Below are 22,223 nucleotides of genomic sequence, written 5' to 3'. Positions count from 1 at the left end.
TATTATCCACTCGTTTAAGCAAACTGCCATTGTGCAAAAATACAGTGTTTAATTTTTTTTTTTAGACACGGTACCTACCCAGTTCTTAGAGCTCTACTATTGCGGGACATGTAAGGTACATAATGTATCTTACAGGCGCTTCGCTTATAACCAGTTCTGAGAGTTAGTATTCGGTAAAACGTAAATGATATCATTCAAACCCAGTCAATCTGTAGTACTTAATAAACTGAGCGGTTTAAAAGCAATGTATGTATCTCTTAATAGTTCAAAATTATATTTTAATTTTTACTGATATATATAATCGGTATAAATTAAAATGGGTTAATGTAATTAAGAAAAGACATTTTCTAATATCATGTGTTGCATATCTGTTAGAGTAGTGTTTGGTTTTTAATACTAACACAAATATCCGGCATCCAGTGAATACTTTATACTGACTAGAGTCGGTTATACATCCTGTAAACGCTATACAATAGCTAACGCCGTTAATATTCGATATCCATCAAGTGGATTGGCTAGCGCCGTTTATATCTGGCATTCAAAAAACGCTGTGCATTGGTTATGGATAGTTGCTGTAACGAATATTTAATACTCTACAGGTGGAATTAAGATCTGCTGGGTATTACAACTTATCAACCTGGTTCATTTATTATGTAATGTTTTTGATGATTAATTACTTTACGTTTAACTATGATGCTCCATAAAAAGAAGTCAAATAAATTTTGCTCTTTTCAGAAATTTTGTGTGTGTTGGTTTAGATTTCGTCTCCTTTATGATGGAGTAAAAGTCTGAAAAATGATAACTGATGAACGAGTTGGAGGAGAACATTCAGCTCTTAATACTCTACTTAAAGCTACAGCAAACTACATAGAAAAGAAAAGGATTTTAAGTGCTGAGTGCATCCGAATCTGAAAACCTGATGATGCTAACATGAAAAGGACCAGTCCATCTTGAAAGGTTTGATGACTGCTTTTGAACTTTGGAGTAACATCAAAAGACGAAAGTGAACGTTACTAGAAATATGATTGTCATCTATGCATATAACTGCTTCTTATTTGATAAATAGGTTGTTCTGAAAATAGAAAAATGTATACAAAATATATGGTTCATTTCTGAAAACCTCTGTTTTTTTAGAGTATTTTCCATAAACTTATTTTAAAGAAATTTATTAATTGAACATTTTATTTTCTCTCAAGGAAATATGCAGTGTTACACAGGATCAAATATTTTAAATTTCTTATCAGATGCATTGATTTTGCATTGATCGAAATAAATAAAAATCAGAATGAGCTACATCAGGGTTTCAAGATGGAAAATGCTGGAAAATTCACCGTCGAATGCCATGATATTTTGTTGCGTGATTTGGGAAGAACGTGATTATATGTTATTAGGCGGCAAAAAGATCTCTGCAAATCACCTTATTACATATTTTGCATACAGATTACGAAAATAAATCTTGTCCGAATAAGTATTCCCAGTACTTCTTCGAAGTTATAATTTTACCAGAAGAAACTCATAAAACATTACAACATTTTTATTTCCACCCAATTGTGCAACAAAACTTTTTTTCTATGCTCGCTTTGCTGACTTTTGGAATGCTTTTTAGAATGTCATTGATTGATAACAATGATTATTTGTAAACTGAATTTTGTATAGCATCTGTATTTCATCATTTGCAGTTATTATTCTGTTCAAGCAAGATCGTTTTGGTTTTTTCGCAAAAGTGAAGAACAAATGGCAATGTGGATGACGCTTCCAGCTTATGACGACGCTTCCAGGACCTTGAAACTAACTATAAAGAGAAACTTCCCCTCTGAAATTTTAGAAACCATCTCTGATGTTTCCTGACATCCGTTGCTTCCTGTTATAATTCGTTAATATTGTTTGTTGTAGACTTTATCATTTCTTACCTACGGATTTCATAAAACATGCAATATCTTGTATACACAGGTCCTAACCTTAAGAATGAACATCATCACGCAAAACTTTCATCTCAAAATCCAATGAATCAACTTCTTGCGATCTGCATATTTAAAATACACGCAGTAAAAATCTTTGAACATATAATTCCAATTATTGTATTTAGTAGTCATTTAGTAATTCGAAAGAGAGTGAAATGAAATTATTACTGCCAGCAAACTATGTTAATCATAAATTCGGAATATAATAGAATCTATTAATGCAAATTTTTCTAATGTTTCAAAGATTCATATAAAAGATTTTACACTCGTAAAGATTATGAGGAAAATTTTTAAGGATGCTTTACAATTTCCAGTACTACGATGGAGTTCTGAATCACGCACTTCTAATTATTGTTTCCAATTGCCTGATATGCATTCCAAATGCTTCCAAGTGCTTTGTCTCTACGACTATACACAAAGAGAGGCATTTAATGTAAAACAACTAGACATAGTCGATGCTATATGCCAGCCAACTCACAAGCCGCCTTTGCTGCTGCATAGACATGAGGAAATCCTACCAAACTGTTATTTGACGTTTAAATTAAGGTGGCTATATGCTCGAAGATCACTCGGATGGTGTTCTCCTGACAGCTTCACTGAAAAGCTTATTCAGTGATATAAGATCCATCTAAACTGGACGATACAGAAATGGGTATGTCTTGTTTTCCGATAAGAGTCGATTCAATCCTCAGTTGATTTCTAGCAACAGTTTCATCTAGTTCAAAAGGAATAAAGCTTAGTTTTTGCCCTTCTGGGGCTGTGGGGGTTGTATTAGGATGGTGGTTGCTTGTATCGAATGGAAAGAGAGTGTCAGCGCGCTTTTACTCTGCATCGGATAAAAGAACGTCTGGAACAACAAAAGGATGATAAGAAGAATCATCGAGATGGTAGAATGGGATATTTCACTTAGCCACCATCAGTCGGCGAAGAAAGATGCAATGAATAAAAATAGACAAGCAATGTGAAAAAAGGTTGGATCAGTAAGGTAGTAAGTACTTCAAATGATTAACAAAATGTTAGATAAGAATATCCGAAGGATATTTGTGTTTTTCTCTAGGAAAAGGTGAGCATCGCAAGGAACTGATACAGCTGTTTGGATGTAATAGTGCAGAAAGAAAAAAAAATTGTTGCAAGTTTTTTGATATAGTTTTATATAGTATCAATTTGAAGATCTCTGTGAATATATGAATTTAGGATGAACCAGGGTGCATTAATAATTTCACGAAGGGTTCTATTTTGAATAACTTGGATCTTTTTTATGTGGGTTTCAGCGGCGTGTTCCCATACCGGACTGGCTTAAAGTAAAGTAGGTCTAAGGATGGACTTGTATAAAACAAGTTTATTATTGACAGTCAGATTGCTATGCCTGCCGAGAATAGGACGCATAGTAGCTATTGAGATATTAAATTTCCTGGCAGTTTCGTGTAAATGTTGCCGAAAAGTGAGTTTTTTGTCAAGTGTGACTCCTGGTTAGGATGGTGGTGTGAGGTGACATTTTTATCAATGGATATATTGAACTACGGAAGTTGATCAATGCAGTCATGACGGGTACTACTTTTGTGAACATTTTCCTTAAGTGAAGTATCTCATTTATGGAAATTATGCCAAATCTCTTCGAAATAAAGATAGGAAAATATTCTAGAAGATAGGGACATCCGCTGAATTCTTGTAAGGTCTCCGCACTGCAGTTCATGTGAACACTTGTAAAACATTACGGGGAGATGAAATGTAGCTCATAATCTTTTGTCAGAAAATAGATTAGGTCTGATCCATGCTCAAGAGAAGAAATGAAACAATCTGTTCCTAAAACTCCTTAATCATTTTATTACAAGCAATGATATGGTATTATGAGTGCTACAGTTGCAACTCAAAGTCGATATATTCCCTATTCAGGTGTCAAATTATCCGAACATTGGAAATATTTTCCCTCCATCCTTCAAAAACTTGTACCCACCTTCTATGTGTAATGTTTATTCAAAAGACTTTCTATCAAAGCTTTTATTTATTATTTCACACAGGTTGTTGTTTTGTATTTTGTGTTGATATCGAGAAATAAATATCTATCCGAACTCGTCTCTAGTGATAATGCATGTTTTGTCCCGAACATAAAACTATCACATATTCTTAAGTTATGTACGTCTGTCAAGGGTATTCTAATAAGAATGATAGAATTTCAAAACAAAATGGACGCTGTGTTTAACATGTAATCACTATCACTAATTTATATTTGTGTTTAGTACATTCTGGCAATTGTCAAATTGCTTGACATAGCTAAATATACACTTCAAGAAAGTTTTAATTTTGTGTAAAAATTATCTCAAATAAAGTTCTTTTCTGCTTGAATGGTTAAGTTAAGAAACAAAACTGCCGTTTATGTTGCCAAAACAATCTACAAGAGTTTCACGAGAAGCCCTTGCCTCCTCTAATACCTTTTGCGAACACAAGGGTTTCTCTTGCATGCGCTATATGATGTAGTTTATGGCATAGTGGCATTCCATGTACTTTTTACCTTGTGGTTTATGGTATAAAGTCATCATCGGATCATTTTTTAAGTGGGACTTAATACTTTTAACTTAATACTGGAAGATAATACCGCACATACTGCGACTGGGAGGACGCAATTGCCAGAACCTGGTGGTGACAAATTATTGTCATTATTAATTTTTCAGTTCCTGCATAACTAGCAGAGACTTTTAGAATTTTCGAAGTCAGGAAACGGAAGAAAATCGCGATGATCTCGCCTGGATTCGACTCCAGACTTCCCGAATGCTCGTCGAGTGTGCTTCCAGGTACACCACGAAGGCACGCGAAACGCAGAGAGAAAACAACTTATGAATCTTGTAAATAATTTTGTAACTTTTTTTTTTGTAACAATGGATCTACTGAAACTGAAGAAATAAATGAGCCTAAATAGATTGTAATATCAATGAACATTTTTAATGACAGAGATTAACTTAAACATAGTTGCGTACAGCAGAGAAAAAAGGCGAAGAAGTAAGAATGGTATACATATACATACATACGTAATAAACAGTTACGTCATCATTCATCACCGCGCGGATAAACGCGAACGGCGCATGCGTCAGGAGAAGCTCTCTTAAGCTAAACGTCGTATTATAATTTATGATACAACAATCCCCCTTTCGACGTTTGGCGGCTGAAAAAAAAATAAACATTAATCATTTATAGTTATTCCAATTAATTTACAGCACTTAGAATGTTTCGAAGCAGTCAATGTTTTTGTCAGTACATCAGCAGGCATTTTCTCTGTTGGCACATATTTAACGTCTATTTCATTTCTTTCATAAATTTCACGAATGAAATGATGTCTAATATCTATGTGTTTAGTGCGTGAGTGATAAACAGAATTTTTCATAAGCTTCTGTGCACCTTGATTATCACAATATATAATGGTTGGATAATCAGCAGTAAAATTTAATTCTTTAAGAAAACGACGTAAATAAACTGCTTCTTTGGCACTTTCTGAAAGACTGATGTACTCTGCTTCAGTACTTGATAATGCAACAGTTTGTTGCTTTAGTGATTCCCATGTTATCGGATTTCCAGTTAGCTTGAATAGGTAACCTGTATACGATTTTCTAGTATTAACATCAGACGCCCAGTCGGCATCGGTATATCCAATAAGTGCTTTTCCAGTCTTTCGGAATTTTAAACAATAATTTTTAGTTCCTTTTAAGTATCGAAGAACGCGCTTTGCAGCCAACCAGTGTAATTTTCCAGGATTGTTATTAAATTGGCTCAGGTGACTGACGGCATATGTAATATCCGGCCTAGTAAACACAGAAAGATACATAAGCGAACCAATTAGACGGCGATAAGGTACATTGTTCATTTCTTCCTTTTCAGTTTCAGAAGGACACATTTTACTTAATTTTATACTAGGATTTAAAGGAGTTGCTACTGGTTTTGCATCTTGCATATTAAACCTTCGTAGAATATTATCAACATATTTCTGCTGAGATAAACTAATAGAATTATTATTTACATCTTGATTAAATTCTATTCCAAGACAATAATGAAGTTTGCCTAAATCTTTAACATGAAATTCTTTAGAAAGATAACCTTTAAGTTCAGTATATAAATCACAGCTATTTGTTGCTATTATTAAGTCATCCACATATAAAATTAGAATTAACTCACCTTGAGATGTTTTCATCCTGTATACACACTTATCTGATTGTAATGGTTGTAATCCAAAGTTTTTGAGTTTTTTGTCTAATTTTTCATACCACTGTCTTCCACTTTGTTTCAAACCATAAAGAGACTTTTGCAAAGCATAAACATAATCAGGATTATTTTGGTCTTCAAAACCTTTAGCTTGTTCCATGAAAATTTCTTCTTTTAAATCTCCGTTAACATAAGCCATAACAAAATCTAGTTGATATAACATAAGGTCTTGTTCAGCACTGTATGCAATCACAGTTCTTATAGAACTTGCTCTGGCTACTGGAGCAAAGGTTTCATTAAAATCAATTCCAGGTTCCTGTGCAAATCCTTTAGCAACCAATCGAGCTTTTCTCTTTTGAACTGTTCCATCTGCATTATATTTCGTTCTAAGAACCCAGCGACATCCTATTACCTTTTTGTTCTGTGGTCGCTTTACCAATTTCCATGCACCATTTTTAACAAGTGCTTCATACTCACTTTGCATAGCCTTATGCCATTCTTCAGCATAACTTCCATTTAATGCTTCTTCTAATGTCGGATTTGTATCTTCTTCAGCAATTTGTGCTTCTTCCTTTTCTATGTTTATATTTTGGTACTCCTTTCTTGGTCTTCCTGGCTTCCCAGTCTTGACTTTCTTTGGACGACCTGGCCCCCTTTTAATCTGCATTTCAGGTAGTGCTTCGGAATCAGAATCTTCTTTATCAGATGATTCAGCAGATGCTTCTGCACATATTTGAGGGGTCTTCTGTTATTTCATCAGCCGGTATTTGATTTACATTCAGAGGTTCTTCCTTCTTTTTATCAGGAATATTTTCGAGAAATAAAACTTCTAAATCTTTATCATAATTTGTACAGTTTTCAAATTCATCAATGAATCTAACATCTCGGCTTATAACGATTTTTCTGGAATTTTTATTCCACAGCCTGTATGCTTTCGATTCATTTGAGTATCCTACAAATATATGTTCTTCTGATCGAGGATCGAATTTCCCCTTAGACCTTTTATTAAGTACAAAACATTTCTGTCCGAATACTTTGAAGTGAGATACAGTTGGCTTGATGCCAAAAAATAATTCATAAGGTGTTTTGTTTACTCCCAGGCTTCGATTCGGGCAACGATTACGAATATAAACAGCACAGTTCAACGCTTCAGCCCAAAAGGATTCGGAAAGATTACTTTGTAGTAACAAACATCTGGCCATTTCAGTTAAAGTGCGGTTCATGCGTTCAGCTCTCGAATTCTGTTGAGGAGTCATTGGTGCAGAGAATTCTCGTTTATACCCCCCATTCTTGAATATATTTATTAAATTCTTCTCCGCGATATTCGAGACCGTTATCAGTCCGAAGGATTTTTATTTTCTTTCCTAGACGATTTTCGACCGCAGCTTTGTATTTAATGAATGCATTTTTCACTTCATCTTTAGTTTTAAGAAAACTGACTTCGACATAACGCGATTTGTCGTCTATGAAAGTAACAAAATAGCGCGAACCAGCATGGGATGGGACTCTCATAGGTCCACACAAATCTGAGTGAATCAAGTTCAGTAATTCATTACTTTGAAATTTTGATTCTTTTTGAAAAGGTTGCACAGTTTGTTTACCTCGGATACAGACTTTGCAGTCTTTTAGAGATTCAGTGTTATTAAAATTTAAATTTCTAACCATGTTATCAGACTTAAGTCTTTTCAAATCAGACTCATTTAAATGACCTAATTTAAGATGCCACTTTACAAAATCACTTACCTGTGCTATTGCAGCTGTTTCTGTGCTTGGATGTATATAATAAAGATCACCATGACGAATAGCCTGCACTATAGATCCATTTGGTTCTATTATTCTAGCATGTCGTTCTGTAAAAATCACTGAACGATTATTTGCAGTAGCTTTAGATGTTGACAGCAAATTACATTTTAATTCCGGAACACATAACACATTTTTGAGCGTAAGTTTAATTGTCTTATTTCCGTTAGGTACTGTTATAAGGACAGTTCCAATTCCTGTAATTTTTGCTGTTTTGTTAACTGCTAACTTTATGGTTGAATTCGTTCGAGGGTGAAATTCTGAAAATAACCTTCTGTCATTGCACATGTGAGATGTACAGCCACTGTCTAAGCACCATGAGGAGGTCTTCTGATAAGCATTGTTTACTGCTAAACTAATCTGCTCTTCATAATTAGAAGCCATCATAGAACCTTGATTTCCCTTATTTGATTGCGCATATTTTCTATCAGCTATTTTCTTTCTGCATTCAGATGCCTTGTGCCCAATTTTCGAGCAGTAATTACACTTCAAGTTCCGAAAATTTCTTTCAGCTGGAAAATTTTTGTTTGAATTTACCTTCCATTTTTCATTTTTCTTCTGTTATTGATTTCTTCTTTTATAATCAGTATAGTATGCATTCTGTGAATCTTGAGACGTTTTCCCTTTTCTTGCTTCCCATTCTTCTAACATTTTGATTTTTAAAGATTCGGGACTAGGTAACTGATCTCTTGATTCGATGGCGCATCTAAAATTTTCAAAATTTTCTGGAATAATATAGAGCAGAAGAATCGATAATAAATCATCAGCTATGTCAATTTCCATTTGTTTAAGCTTATCAACTATTTCGAAGAAATTATTCAAATGTTCAGACATCGTTTCGCTTTCCACCATTTTTCTAAATAAAAGCTGTTTTAATAATGTAGCCTTCTTCGCAGGTCCTTTCGATTCATATACGGCTTTGAGTTTATTCCACACAGCATTTGATGTCACACAATGCTTTATATGACACAGTTCACTAGGATTAATTGCAAGAATTATATCTGCGCGAGCTTTTTGATCAGCTTGGAGCCATTTCTTTTCGTCTTCGGTTCCTTCAGCAGGTTTTAGCACTTTACCGGTTACATAATCCCAATGGTCGTTTTTAATCAATACTGCTTCTATTTGTAATTTCCAACTGTCAAAATTATCTTTTCCGAGCTTTTCTATAGTAGTCAAATGCGACATAATGTAATACAGTCTCTCACAGCCAAAAAACAAGATTGAGCGCTATAAAAATAGGCTTAACTGAACGCTGATCAGTTCTTACCGTTGATTAGACGTAACAGTTCTTGCACTGAATTAGGCTTAAGAGTTCAATGCTCGAAAACTTCAAAATGTTCATTTTAAAATAAGTATTTTGCTAATTAGGCACAGTTGAAACGTTCCTGGGCCCATAACCATTGAAGAAATAAATGAGCCTAAATAGATTGTAATATCAATGAACATTTTTAATGACAGAGATTAACTTAAACATAGTTGCGTACAGCAGAGAAAAAAGGCGAAGAAGTAAGAATGGTATACATATACATACATACGTAATAAACAGTTACGTCATCATTCATCACCGCGCGGATAAACGCGAACGGCGCATGCGTCAGGAGAAGCTCTCTTAAGCTAAACGTCGTATTATAATTTATGATACAACAGAAACTTTCCTTTTCATGAAAGAAATTTTTGACCTAGTGTATTAATTCATGCATTGTTTAATGGTTTTAGAGAAAATTTGATAGAATAAGTCTGATGTCGTGCTTGGAAATCGTTCACTTTTTTTTTCTTATTTCAAAACTCCAAATGGATTTTTGTCAAGAGTTTATTTTAAAACATATTATGTTAGGTACAATCTTTTACATTGTTCAGGAAGCATAGCTCAAAATATATAACCTTGAATACAAAAATATATACCTTGAATTTGGTATTAAAATTACTTAATACTGCTGTATTGAAAAGTTAGAAGAAAAACCTTATATAGTTTAAAAAATTTTACATTTAGCTCAAATTCTAACGAAAAATCAGAAATTACCCTTCCCCCACAAAAGAGTATGCCATAACAAAAGTTTAAATAATATCAAAACTTCAATCAAATTCTCTAAACAAATTTTGTTTCTTTCAACAAATCGAAGTGAAACGTCATCTGAAATTCACAAAGAGATAAACTTGCATCAAATAAAGATTCTGGAGGAGAGAAATGTAAAATAAAATCCTTAAATTTTTGCTTTCACATATTTTTATGCTGCCAATCTTTGTACAAAAACTGAACGACTTTTCAGACCTACAAAAATGATTTTGTTACGAATCCTTTTCGGAATACTGCCTAGAAATGATTATATAAGAATAATTATTTTATAATGACTATATATATATATATATAAATTTTCCCCTGAATCTTATTATATTTTGATTGCATAAAGTAGGGATTTTGAAAGGAAAGTTATTTCCCTCATTTTTATTTATCTTCTAGGAAATCGAATATTGATTGCATACTTAACTATAAGCTGATCATTTTTAATTTCTAATTTATTACCTCTTCAATTTCAGAGCGTTCCTCATGCCTGCAGTATTCCCGGGGGATTATGTATCGGGAGTAAGATCTACATACACGGGATGGTACCCAAGGATTCGACCAGGTAAATTCATTATTTTATAAAACTGCCTATTTGTTAAAAGATACGAGTATATTCAATAAAACGATGAATATATTATCGGATATCAACATTAACTTCATTGTACTTGACGAAGGAAATCTTTCAATTTTTTTAATCTTAAGCTAATCTTGATTGAAGATGTAAGATCTCACTTAGATCTTTAACTAAAGCTTTAAGTTTTGTCGATACTTAACTAAAAAATGCGCTGTAATTTCCAAAGGCATAAGGAATTAGTTACAGGTTTTAAAAATTTTCTTTATATTATGAAAATTTATTTGTTAAAAGAATTGTCAAGGATTCTGTTACTTAAGATATAAAAATATTGTTTAGAAAATAAACTTTAAAGCGTCTGTCATTTAATGTACTGGATATTGTTCTACGTTGTTTGCTTAATAATATTTTACGTTTAGTTTGACTGTAATTCCCGAGTGTGCTTTTTTTATAATACAGAGTTTAGTAACAATTCAAATCAAGAGTTTACTTCGTTATCTTAGAATAAATACTAAGCACATATGTGTTTGTTTAAAGATATTTGAAATTTGCATGTAAGTTTTTAATACTAGTGTATTTAGTTTAATTACGGATATTTTAAATATATTTTATTATCGTGTCAATTAATATTAAAAGGAACAGAAGCGGTGCTAGTGAAACTATTTAATAGTCATACTGATGCGAGTGTATTGAAAAATCAGAAAGTTAGCTAATATGAAATTTTTTACTGTACAAATGTAGCCTACATTTCATTCCCCAATTTTATTATCTATTGAACTGTTATTTGTATTTATAATTATTGAGTATTTTTAAATATTAGTTTTGATTAGAAAACGTAAGCAAAGTTGTAAATCTGTACTTAACCTTTCTACAAGTCTGTTCCTCTAACGGCTTGTGAGTTACACTGTAAACAGTTTACACAAATAATATCTCTTGAGATTTTTACAACTAAAGAGAAAAATGTACAGCTTAGAAAATTCGATATATGTGGATACTTATGAAATTATAATAATTATTATGAATAACCTGATTATTATGAAATTATAATAATCAGGTGACCTGCTCCCTTATGGCTATATATCTATGAAAAATTATTAATTTTAAAATAATATATTTCGCTTTGAACCTTACATTGCCGACTATTAAAGGGGTTCACTTACCAACTTGACTTCCAAAACTATAGGGATTTTGTTTCCGAAAAGCAATTAGTTTGATAGGCACACGAACACGTCTCAACGGTTTGGAATCTCTTTACTCAAGCTTTAAGATTTCTGGTTAGCTTTCACTCGCATTTTAACTTCTTGCGAATTCTTTACATTTGCATGACATTCTGTTCCGAGGGAATATATGTGACGTGAACTATATAGGAAAAATAGAGCAATGTGTAAGTCAAATTTAAGTATCTGTAGGACTTAAAATATCACAAGGTAAAAATGAAAGGAGATATTTAGTAAATATATCGCATCGCTTTAAAGGTCTTTTAAATTTTATTTAAACAAACATTAGAAAGATTATTAAGAGTGCGCTGTTAAAAGGCAAATAATTAAATAAATAATCAGCAGTGGGTGACGTACCGTTATAATAACTAACCAGTTATTATGATTTAGATCTTACTGTCACGTCTTTGTTTTCATGCCAGAATGCAAATTAGCTTGCGTGTATTTAAACTGAGGTTTTTAGATTTTGAGACAGAGCGTTTCTGTCTCTCGAGGTCGCGTTACTAAGTTGCTACTAGCTCAGATAAGATTTAGAGTCTTCGTCCTTGCATTATTAATTGTTGATATTTGAATATCTACTCCAGTCAGATTTGTGAGCTAACTTTAAATTGAATTACGTAGTACTTGACTACCAGCTTATTTTAAATATGAACATACTGCTACATATGTTATTTCGACATAAGTGCTGGTTTAGCTATAAGCACCGGGTATGCCTTTTATTCCTCTTCAGTTTTAATAAAGGGTGTTTTACGCCATTCTCAAGGCTCATTTGTTTGAGGAAACTTATAATGGATAAATTGCAGTCATTGGGACAGAACCTTTGTTATGTCACCTAGTCTGTCATGACACCTATAACATTGGTGGGATGAATAGCACAGTATTTCCCAGGTAGAAGAGTCCATTTTTTACAACAAAGCTTCCACCGACCGCCTAATTTCAGCACCATACATAACCCCTTTCGTCACATGCCATGGTCCGTTTCCAGAATATTTCTGGAAAAGTGGTTTTGTTTCCTTCTACCTATGTGTGTGCAGCGAGGCTGGATCCCCCGACCATTACATGACAACGTGCCTACTCACATGGGCATGGCACATTAGGTTGCCAGACACTAATGACCCATTTAAGCGATTCTTCATCAAGAAGCCGGCCTCCCATAAAGATATTAAGAGGTATAATGGAAAAACTAGAGGCAGGATCTGTCATGTAGTTTTTAGTATGCATCCAGTTTATTGATTATGTACTTGTATGCTGTCTATGCAGTATCTGTATATCTATATATCTGTATATTAGTATAACGTCTGCATAATGTAAAGTATAATGTGCGAATCAGTTCTTTGTATCTGTGTAGTATGTAGTAATGTATTTAGGTCCTATGTGTCTGCGTACTATCTTGTATTGGTATTTAGTATCTGTGTCAGCATTCGTATTAAAAATTTTGATAGTATGTTTAATATCTGTATAGTTTATATAGTGAAGTTTGATATTTGTGTATTCGTATTTAATATCTGTATAATAGCGTAATTAGTATCTGTATACATGCTTTTTTCGTTACTTATCGTATCAGTATAACTGCGTTAGTATCTGTATATCTGCGTAATGTGTTGCATTAATATTTGGAATATGTGTCTGCATAGTATCTGAGTAGCAGTGTGTAAAATGTATAGTCTAATGACTTTATCAGCATATGTAGCATCTTAATAAAGTCCCCATGTGTTTCTTGTGGGGCGCCAGGCGTGCTGAACTAAACAGTTGAGGGATCCGAACAATACCCGATTAGTCTATGTAAGCCGCCCGGGTGTTCGAACTCGCTTTCACCTGGCACCTGCCAGTCTATCTAAAGTTTGGTTATAATTTATGATAGATAAAAAGACAACTTTGCAAGCGTCAGTTTTTCAGGAGCTAAAAATAGCACGTTGCTCACTCTCAGGGTGTGCAGCCCCTCAGGTGGCTCACTTTTGTGAGTACGGGTGTGACAATCCCGAGGTACCCTAGCCCTTCAGGGGATCATCTTCTTGGTGAGACGGGTGTCACGATCCTGGAGCCCCAGTGATCTATCCTCTTTTCCGTCTCCTCTCCTTTTTGCTGGAAATTTTCCCCTTCCCTTCTCCCTAGTGGTTTCTCTCTACGGAGTTTGGGGCTCGTCACGAGAGACTGGAGCAGCCCTTGTCTCTAGTTTTCAAGTGGCGAGAAAACTACCCACGTGTTCGCCGTACGTGGAGACCCGTGTCGCTGGAAAGGAGGGTCTTGGTAGTTGAGGGGCGAGGTACTGTTCCCAACACACTATTTTGGCCTCTGCTTCAGCTAAACGGGAGGCACCTTAGTCGTTCTCACGGGTGTCAATCGGCTGGTCACTAGTCCTTGTGTCAGTGGCTTGGGGATAAGCTCTCGGGAGTACCTGCTTTCGGGAAAGCCGACTGTGGGGCTTCAGTTTGCGTATAGGTCCGGCTAGCCCTAACACAGGAATCTGTGTTCCCTTGTTGGGTTCCGTGGTGGGCGGGGCCTTCGGACCCGAATCTTTCCTCTCTTCAATATGGCAAACTCTCATATTTATCTCATAAAAGATTTTGAAGTCACTCCAGTCACTCATCCTAATTCTGAAAAGTCCACTGCTAAACCAGTCACTCAACCTAGTTCTGAAAAGTCTACTGCAAAGAAATTACGTACAGATGCAAATGAAAATAATCCTAATAGTAGTCTCCGTTTCCTAGTTATCTCTAGTCCTTCTGGCGAGCTGCAGAAGATGTCTCCTTTTGTAATAAATAAATATATTCATTCTTGTATTGGTGAGCCGAGAAATATAAAGCGTCTCCGCTCTGGAGACTTGTTTATTGATTCAACCTCAGCCACCTAGTCTGCTTCTTTACTTCAAGTAACTAAACTTGGGCTAGCGAATGTCACTGTAACAGCACATAAGTCACTAAATTATTGTCGTGGTTAATCTCGGAATTCGACCTTCTGTATGTTTCTGAAGAAGAGATCGCTTCCGAGCTGTTCTACCAAAATGTCTGCGGTGTTAGGCGGATCAAGATGCGTAAGGAAGGTAAGTTGATCGACACGAAACACGTGTGCCTGACCTTCAACACGCCTGATCTGCTTAAGAATATTAAGGCCGGATATCTAAATCTTCCTGTAAGACCTTATATTCCAAACCCTATGCGATGCTTCCAATACCAGCGTTTCGGCCATTCTAAGACGTCTTGTCGGGGCAGCCTGACATGCGCCCGACGCTCACAGATTGGCCACGATTCTGAAAATTGTACTGCTGCGCCTCTGTGTATAAATTGCAAGGGTGAGCACCCAGCATTTTCACGCCTGTGCCCAAAATGGAAATTGGAAAAAGAAGTGCAGACTGCAAAAGTTACGTAAAACATCTCATACGCCGAAGCCAGAAGATTAGTCCAAAGCACACAGCTTCGACCAAATACGTCATACGCCAGTGCTGTTAAATCATCTCGTACAGTGTCCTCCCAAACATCAATAGGTACGCAGATTCTAGCAAATAAAACTCAACCGACTACATCCACCAAGAAAAAAGAAACTTCAACTCATTTAGTACAAAAGAAAGAAACTGTCATTCAAAGTAAACCCAAAACTGCCACCAAAAAAAAATATCAAATAAAAATAAAAGTTCCAGCAATAGCTCTCTTGATGAAATGATTTATGAATCTGCGGACTCAGACAGTATGGAAGTAGAAGAGGGTCTAGAAGTTCCCAGGCATCTACTTCCACGAAAAACAAAAGAACAGCACAGAAAGAACAAAAACCATTCATAATGGCCACCCTCATCTCATGGAACTGTCTCGGTTTCCACCGAAATTTGCTTGACATCAAATCTATAATAAATGTGTATCACCCTGTGGGCTTAGCAATACAGGAAACAAATCTGAAACCAGAACAACATGCAAAATTTCGGAGGTTTTCTTTCGTCAGGAAGGATAACCTTGCAGGTGAGCGTGCAAGTGGAGGTGTAGGTCTCCTCATCTCACTGGATTATCCCTCAAATGTACTTTCTTTGACGACATCCCTCCAAGTTGTCGCTACTCAAACAAATTTTGATATTGTTGTCTCAGTTGTTTCTCTGTACTTGCCTCCAAATGAGCACATTGTTCAGCAAGATTTAAATGATGTTATAGAGCAGCTGCCTGAGCCCTTTATCATAATAGGAGATTTTAACGGCCATAGTCCGCTCTGGGGTAGTAAAGATACAAATTGCCGAGGAAGACAAATTGAGCAGATGATTGAAGATCATAGCCTTTGTCTCCTGATTAATTGGCAGGATACGTACTTCCATGAGCCTTCAAGGACATTCCACGCTCTCGACCTTGCCATCTGTTTACCATCTCTGTTGCCTTTTTGCACTTTTAGTGTGGGAAATGATATTTACAACAGCGATCACTATGTCATTTTTATATCTCTTGCACGAAGAGGAGCAATCCCCATGTCGAGATCCCCTCGTCAAGATCCCCTCGATTCATACTCGATAGGGCAGACTGGGAACTCTTCTCTTCCATTGCAGAGCTCACAGATGAAATGGTATAAGATGCGCATATCGATGATGCTGTTGAAGGTGTTACTAATACTATTATTGAGGCAGCTATGCTTTCCATTCCTAGAACATCAGGAAAAATACTAAAATATTCGAAACCATGGTGGAATCGCGACTGTCATGAAGCACTGAGAAAACAGAAAAAAGCATGGGCTATTTTTCGTAGATATCCTACTCTGCGAAACCTCATAGCATTTAAAAGAGCCAAAGCAAATGCACGAAAAGTAAGGAGGCAGAGCCAAAGGAATTCCTGGATTTCATATGTGTCGTCATTAACATCCTCCACGCCTAGTAAGCGGGTTTGGGAAAGAGTTCGAAAAGCATGCGGAATATATAAAGACCACTCACTTTCCTTTTTGGAAAATGATGGCCGAGTGATTAGCTCCATAGAAGAAATTCCGAATACTATTGGAGAGACATTTGCTGCCGTTTCTTCCAGCAGAAACTATTCACCTGCATTTCTCTCTATCAAGCAGCACTCTGAAATAAATCCCATCGCATTCAACTCGTCCAAATCTGAGCCTTACAATAGAGCATTTACTATGCTGGAATTAAAGAGAACTTTTTTGCAGACACATAGGTCTTCTCCGGGTCTTGATGGCGTGAATTACGAAATGCTAAAACATCTGTCCTATAAGTCACTGAATGCCCTTCTCACGCTTTACAATAGAGTGTGGAAGGAGCGTACTTTTCCCAGTGCATGGAGGAGAGCTGTTATAATTCCTATTGCTAAGCCAGGGAAAGATCCAAGGAATCCCTCAAACTATCGGCCAATTGCTCTTACCAGTTGTGTATGCAACTGTTTGAAAAGATGGTAAACAGCCGTCTAGTATACTTCTTGGAAAAGAATAATATTATATCACCTTATCAAAGCGGTTTTCGAAAGGGGAGAACGACCTTAGATAATATGCTCCTGTTAGAGACATCTATTCGGAAAGCTTTTTTCAGAAGAAGTCACCTTGTCTCAATATTCTTTGACATTAAGAAAGCTTATGATAAGGCATAGAGATCCGGTATACTTCGGGATCTTCACGAGAGTGGCTTGCGCGGCAACCTATCAATTTTCGTTCAGAATTTCTTGAATACTAGGACTTTTCAAGTAAGGACTAGCTCTGTTTTGTCAGATATTTTTGAACAGGAAGAGGGTGTGCCTCAAGGCTGTGTGCTTAGTGTAACCCTGTTCATTTTAAAAATAAACTCTGTACTAAAAGAACTTCCTCCCACCATCTTGGGATCTCTATATGTTGATGATCTACAGATTAGCTGTCGAAGGGCAGACATGAGATATATAAAGAGGCAATTGCAGATGGCTCTGAATAAGATCCAGGAATAGTCAGAAAAACAGGGATTTACATTTTCGAAGCAAACAACTTTGTGAGTGCATTTTGTAGGAAGCGAGGTCTCCATCCTGAGCCAGAATTATATCTGATTGGTACAATTATTCCAGTTGCGCCCGAAGTAAAATTTTTAGGAGTGACGTTCGATCAAAAATTGACTTTCCTTTCTCATGTTTTAAACCTGAGAAAGAAGTGTCTAAAAACACTAAATATTTTAAAAGTGTTGGCGAACACATCCTGGGGTGCAGAGCGTTGCTCTATGCTTCGCATTTACAGAGCGCTTGTCCGCTCTAAACTGGACTATGGCTCAGTTGTCTACGGATCCGCTCGGTCATCAGTATTGTTGAAACTGGATCCTGTTCACCATCAAACTCTACGGATCTGTTCAGGAGCTTTCAGGACTTCTCCTATTCAGAGCCTCTATGTTGACTCAAACGAATCATCATTTTATCTGGGGCGTGAGCAATTGTCCCTTTTGCAATATTTTAATATTCTATACCAACCTGAACATCCCAATAAGCTGCGCTTACATGATAATGTGTGTAACACTTTATTTGAAACACGTCCATCCTGTGTTCCTACTTTTCCTTTAAGAGTTCGCCCTGTCATTGAGGAACTTTCCCTCTCTGATATGCACCTCCAAGCAGTACAGAATTTTGAAATCCCACCTTGGGAAAATGCACGGATTCAGCTTCTTGATGTTTTTAAGCATTATGTGAAGGCAAGCACTAACGAGATCATTTACAGACAACTCTTCGCTGAGCACAGGCATAAATATAGCAGTTATCTTCCGGTCTATACAGATGGGTCAAAGTCAGGCGATCATGTCTGGATGGCGTTTGTAATTGGAGATCACATGGAGGGCAGACGTTTGTACCATGCTTTCTCTGTCTTAACATCCGAACTAACTGCGATATATTATAGTCTTTTGTACATCTCAAGGCTCTGCCACAAAAAGTTTATAGTTTATACAGACTCCTATAGTGCGCTTAAATCATTAGAAGCTTTTTCTAACACTCAAAATCCAGTCATAGTGGATATTCTGAAGTTACATATAAACTTAACGAGTCGTGGATATGAAATCCTGTACTGCTGGGTTCCCGGGCATGTGGGAATAAAACGGAATGAGCTGGCAGATATCACAACGAAATGTGCTGTTTAACCGTCCAGTCGCCTCATCCCTTTTGCAGACATCTGTTGTGTTGTGAAAGAGAAGATCCAAAAAATGGCAGCAACTTTGGGATGTTCAGGTTCAAAACAAGTTAAGACATGTAAAGCCTAGAATTGAGCATTGGGAAATAACCAAAAATCGTAAGGAAGAAGTTCTTTTGACTCGCCTCAGAATTGGTCACACTAGAGTGACACACAACTATCTTCTCAAAGATGAAAATGAGCCTGTTTGTTTTAATTATAGTGTTTGTCTATCTGTCCGTCATATTTTAATTGTCCCTGTTTTAATAGTCTTCGTCAGAAATATTTTAATAGCTGTGACTTACCTCTCGACCGTTTAATCGGAAGAGTGGTCAATTGCAATTTATTTTATTATTTAAAAGAGACTGGCTTTTATTACTTAATGTAATCTGTTCAGCAGATTGTGTGTTGTATTTTAATGTGTGCTTTTACCAGGTTTTTTATATGACTTCATCCTCTCGATTTGGTACATGTAGCTTTTTTAAATTTTTATTAATAAGTATTTCATTTCATTAAATTAGGTCATCCCACCTTTTTTTGGCGCATTATAATAATCATTGGTTTTTACGCCAAAATCTCACTCGCTCACTCAGGGTGTGCAGAGCCAACACTTTTTAGCCCAAAAGTAAAAGGCAGCATTTGTACATTTATCATCAAAAAGGAAGTTATTCTCGTCTTTTTTTCCCCACTGCTCACCTATAATTGATGTTACCTAAATAAAAATCGATTTTATGAATTGAAATCATGCTCCCGATTTCTGGGAAAAAAGTATTTTCTCTTTCAACAGAAACAATGCATATCTAGAGTCATTAGATAGCTAAACAAAATCTGCTATGAAACTACTAAGACTTTTTTCGTCAGCTTTTGTCTTGTACTCATGAATTTATTATTATGTTTAACACAAACATAATAATAATAAACATAACACAAAAATTTTCTGAAAGATGTAATTTCGTGCAAAACCAATTTCACAGTGTTGAGATTTTCTGGTGTACTTCAGAAGATATTAATCAATACTGGTATTTATCAATGCTGCTATCTATGCAAGCATTATCTTACAAATTTTCTCGTGATTTTCCATATATGGTGTTTATCAATTATTCTTTTTTAAAAAAAGCCCTTTAACCCTCATTCGTGAAGACTGCAATGTCGAAGTTAAAATAGAGTTATTATTTAAAGTATATTTTAATTCATTAGTATTATAAGTGTGCATAAATAAATAGTTATGCACTTAGAATAACTGTATTAGTTAAATTAGTATATCCCTCCCCCCCCCCAAAAATAGCTTTGTGTATCATATTCTGTTATCAAATATCTTAAATATCTTTCCCCCAATAACAAATAGATATATTATGCACTAATTTTGCCTGCGAAGTTTGAAGGAAATATATTTTTTAATTTAATAATTTTCTAAATTGTGCAACACTATAAGGTATTTCTCCCGCCTTCTTAGCATGCCTTCATAGTGTAATGGTCTGCACGCTGGGCGCGTATTCCAGAGGTCCGTGTTTCGATTCCCGGAGAAGGCGTTGCTCATTTTTCTTGACTCCTTCTTTAAAAATAACCTAATGTCTCTATAATACAATTTAGAAAATTTCTTCTAGCGAGCAACTTTCATAAATTAAATTAATTATATAAAGTGGTGCTAAAGCGGTATTCCATTAAAAATCGAAATAAGACTACTAAAAAAGAACATATTAAGAGATAAAGGTTGTAGTAGCATTCTTTGGTCATTTCTATGGTGAGAAGGACTGCAAAAATTCAGAATTGCATTGGGGTTTTAGTAGAATGAACATCTGATGAGTGGACAAGGAAAGCCTCCAAAATTAGTTGGGTGGAATTAGACAGTTGTAATATTAGTTCTGCATTTGCAATTTTACTGCAGCTATGCAAAGATTCTTGTTTTGTTTGAAAATGGAAGCTACATGAATATGAGCTGTATGCTTTCAGATCATTTTCCCTTCTGCTCTAGTGTATTATAGTAGCAGCTTTGAGCAAGCATTCATTACATGGAAATTTCTGAAATATATTTATTGTTTTACCAATAGCATGGATTCAAACATAACATTTAAAAAAGAACTTTCATAATATCGCATATTTAAACCTCATTGTAAAATTAAGAAAATTACCTAAATATTCAGAGTAGGTTTGGAGCCTAAGCAGAGCACTCTTTCAAGATACTTTATTACGTTTACTTTCCTTGTGTTTATAAGGGAAAGAACAGGATTATTGAAAAGTATAGGATGAGTTTATCCTCTAGGTGTGGCTTATATTGCAATTGGACCCTTCCCTGGGAACATCTTCGTAATTAGGAAAAGAAAATGTGCTTTTCGGGCTCAAAAATATACGCTTGCAGATGTCATCACTCGTATAAATTTCTAGTATATATTTTAAAACAGTTCCTGGTTTACAATGATACGATACTATGACAATATGCTACAAGGTGAGATGCAGATATGACCTAAAGTTTTATAAGGTGGCTATTGGTGCATTCGTTCCTTCATACTTATTTAAGAAATTATCATATAAAACATTCTAAATTTTTCTTCTTTTGCTATACTCCCGCATAATTACTATATTACATTGAAATTGTATCGAATGGCAGATAACATAGCGTGTCATAAGAAAAACGTAACACACATAAATTTCGTCTAACTGCATGTCTATAATTTATTTCCCCCAAGAAGATTGCTAGTTGGCAAGATAACTGCAAACTTTACTGTTTAGCAAAAATGCATATAATAGCATTATAGAGCTTTATATTATTGATTTCAAAGTAACAATATATTCATGTATAAAGGGATGAAAGATTACGTAATCTTTAAAAAAGTCAAATACGAAAGCTTCCTAAAGATATTTAATGAAAGATTTGAATATGAAAAGAAAAATCAATTGACTATAAAGTTCTTTGCAGACAGAAATCTATATGTTAATGCTTGACAGATTTTCAAAACAGTCTACGAAAAATGATTTCTAATGCGAGAATATCCAATTAACATCGGCATTTGCTTTCTACCCCTTAATTAAATATAATATTCTCGGTCAAAAGATTTTTAACATCTAGCTTCCTATCGATATCTGCTGAAGATTATTCTAAACTTCCTGAGACATTAAAAAGTAAGATGCTAAGTAAGCTTCTGTTCTAAATAAGATGTATGAAAATCTGAGCTATCAGTGTAAAAGCTCCGTTAATCTTAGATATTTCATGCAAAATTACAGGCTACCAGATTTTGAGACAAAGATCCAGGCTTTCATACACAATTTTGCTCTTTAATTTCATTAACATTTATGAGCTCCTCTGCAGTCAGATATAACAGCTACTTTGAGAAACTGCAGATGGTTTGTTCTGT

General features: G+C 35.3%; 1 protein-coding gene across 2 annotated transcripts in view; it reads left to right on the top strand.

Moving 5' to 3' along the window:
• The window catches only part of LOC118199830 (32 kDa beta-galactoside-binding lectin-like), a 95,810-nt gene that overhangs the window by 52,412 nt on the left and 21,175 nt on the right, over positions 1–22,223 (top strand). For both annotated transcript variants that reach the window (XM_085815497.1, XM_035371687.2), the window contains exon 2: positions 10,485–10,573. In XM_085815497.1, coding sequence (XP_085671623.1) covers positions 10,485–10,573 — 89 coding nt within the window. The remainder of the gene's footprint in view (positions 1–10,484; positions 10,574–22,223) is intronic.

Source organism: Stegodyphus dumicola, chromosome 4 (assembly GCF_044657685.1).
Source record: "Stegodyphus dumicola isolate Sdum_Otavi_A_Nest chromosome 4, ASM4465768v1".
NCBI classification, from domain to species: Eukaryota; Metazoa; Arthropoda; class Arachnida; order Araneae; family Eresidae; genus Stegodyphus; species Stegodyphus dumicola.
This window is presented reverse-complemented; position numbering and strand designations above follow the sequence as displayed.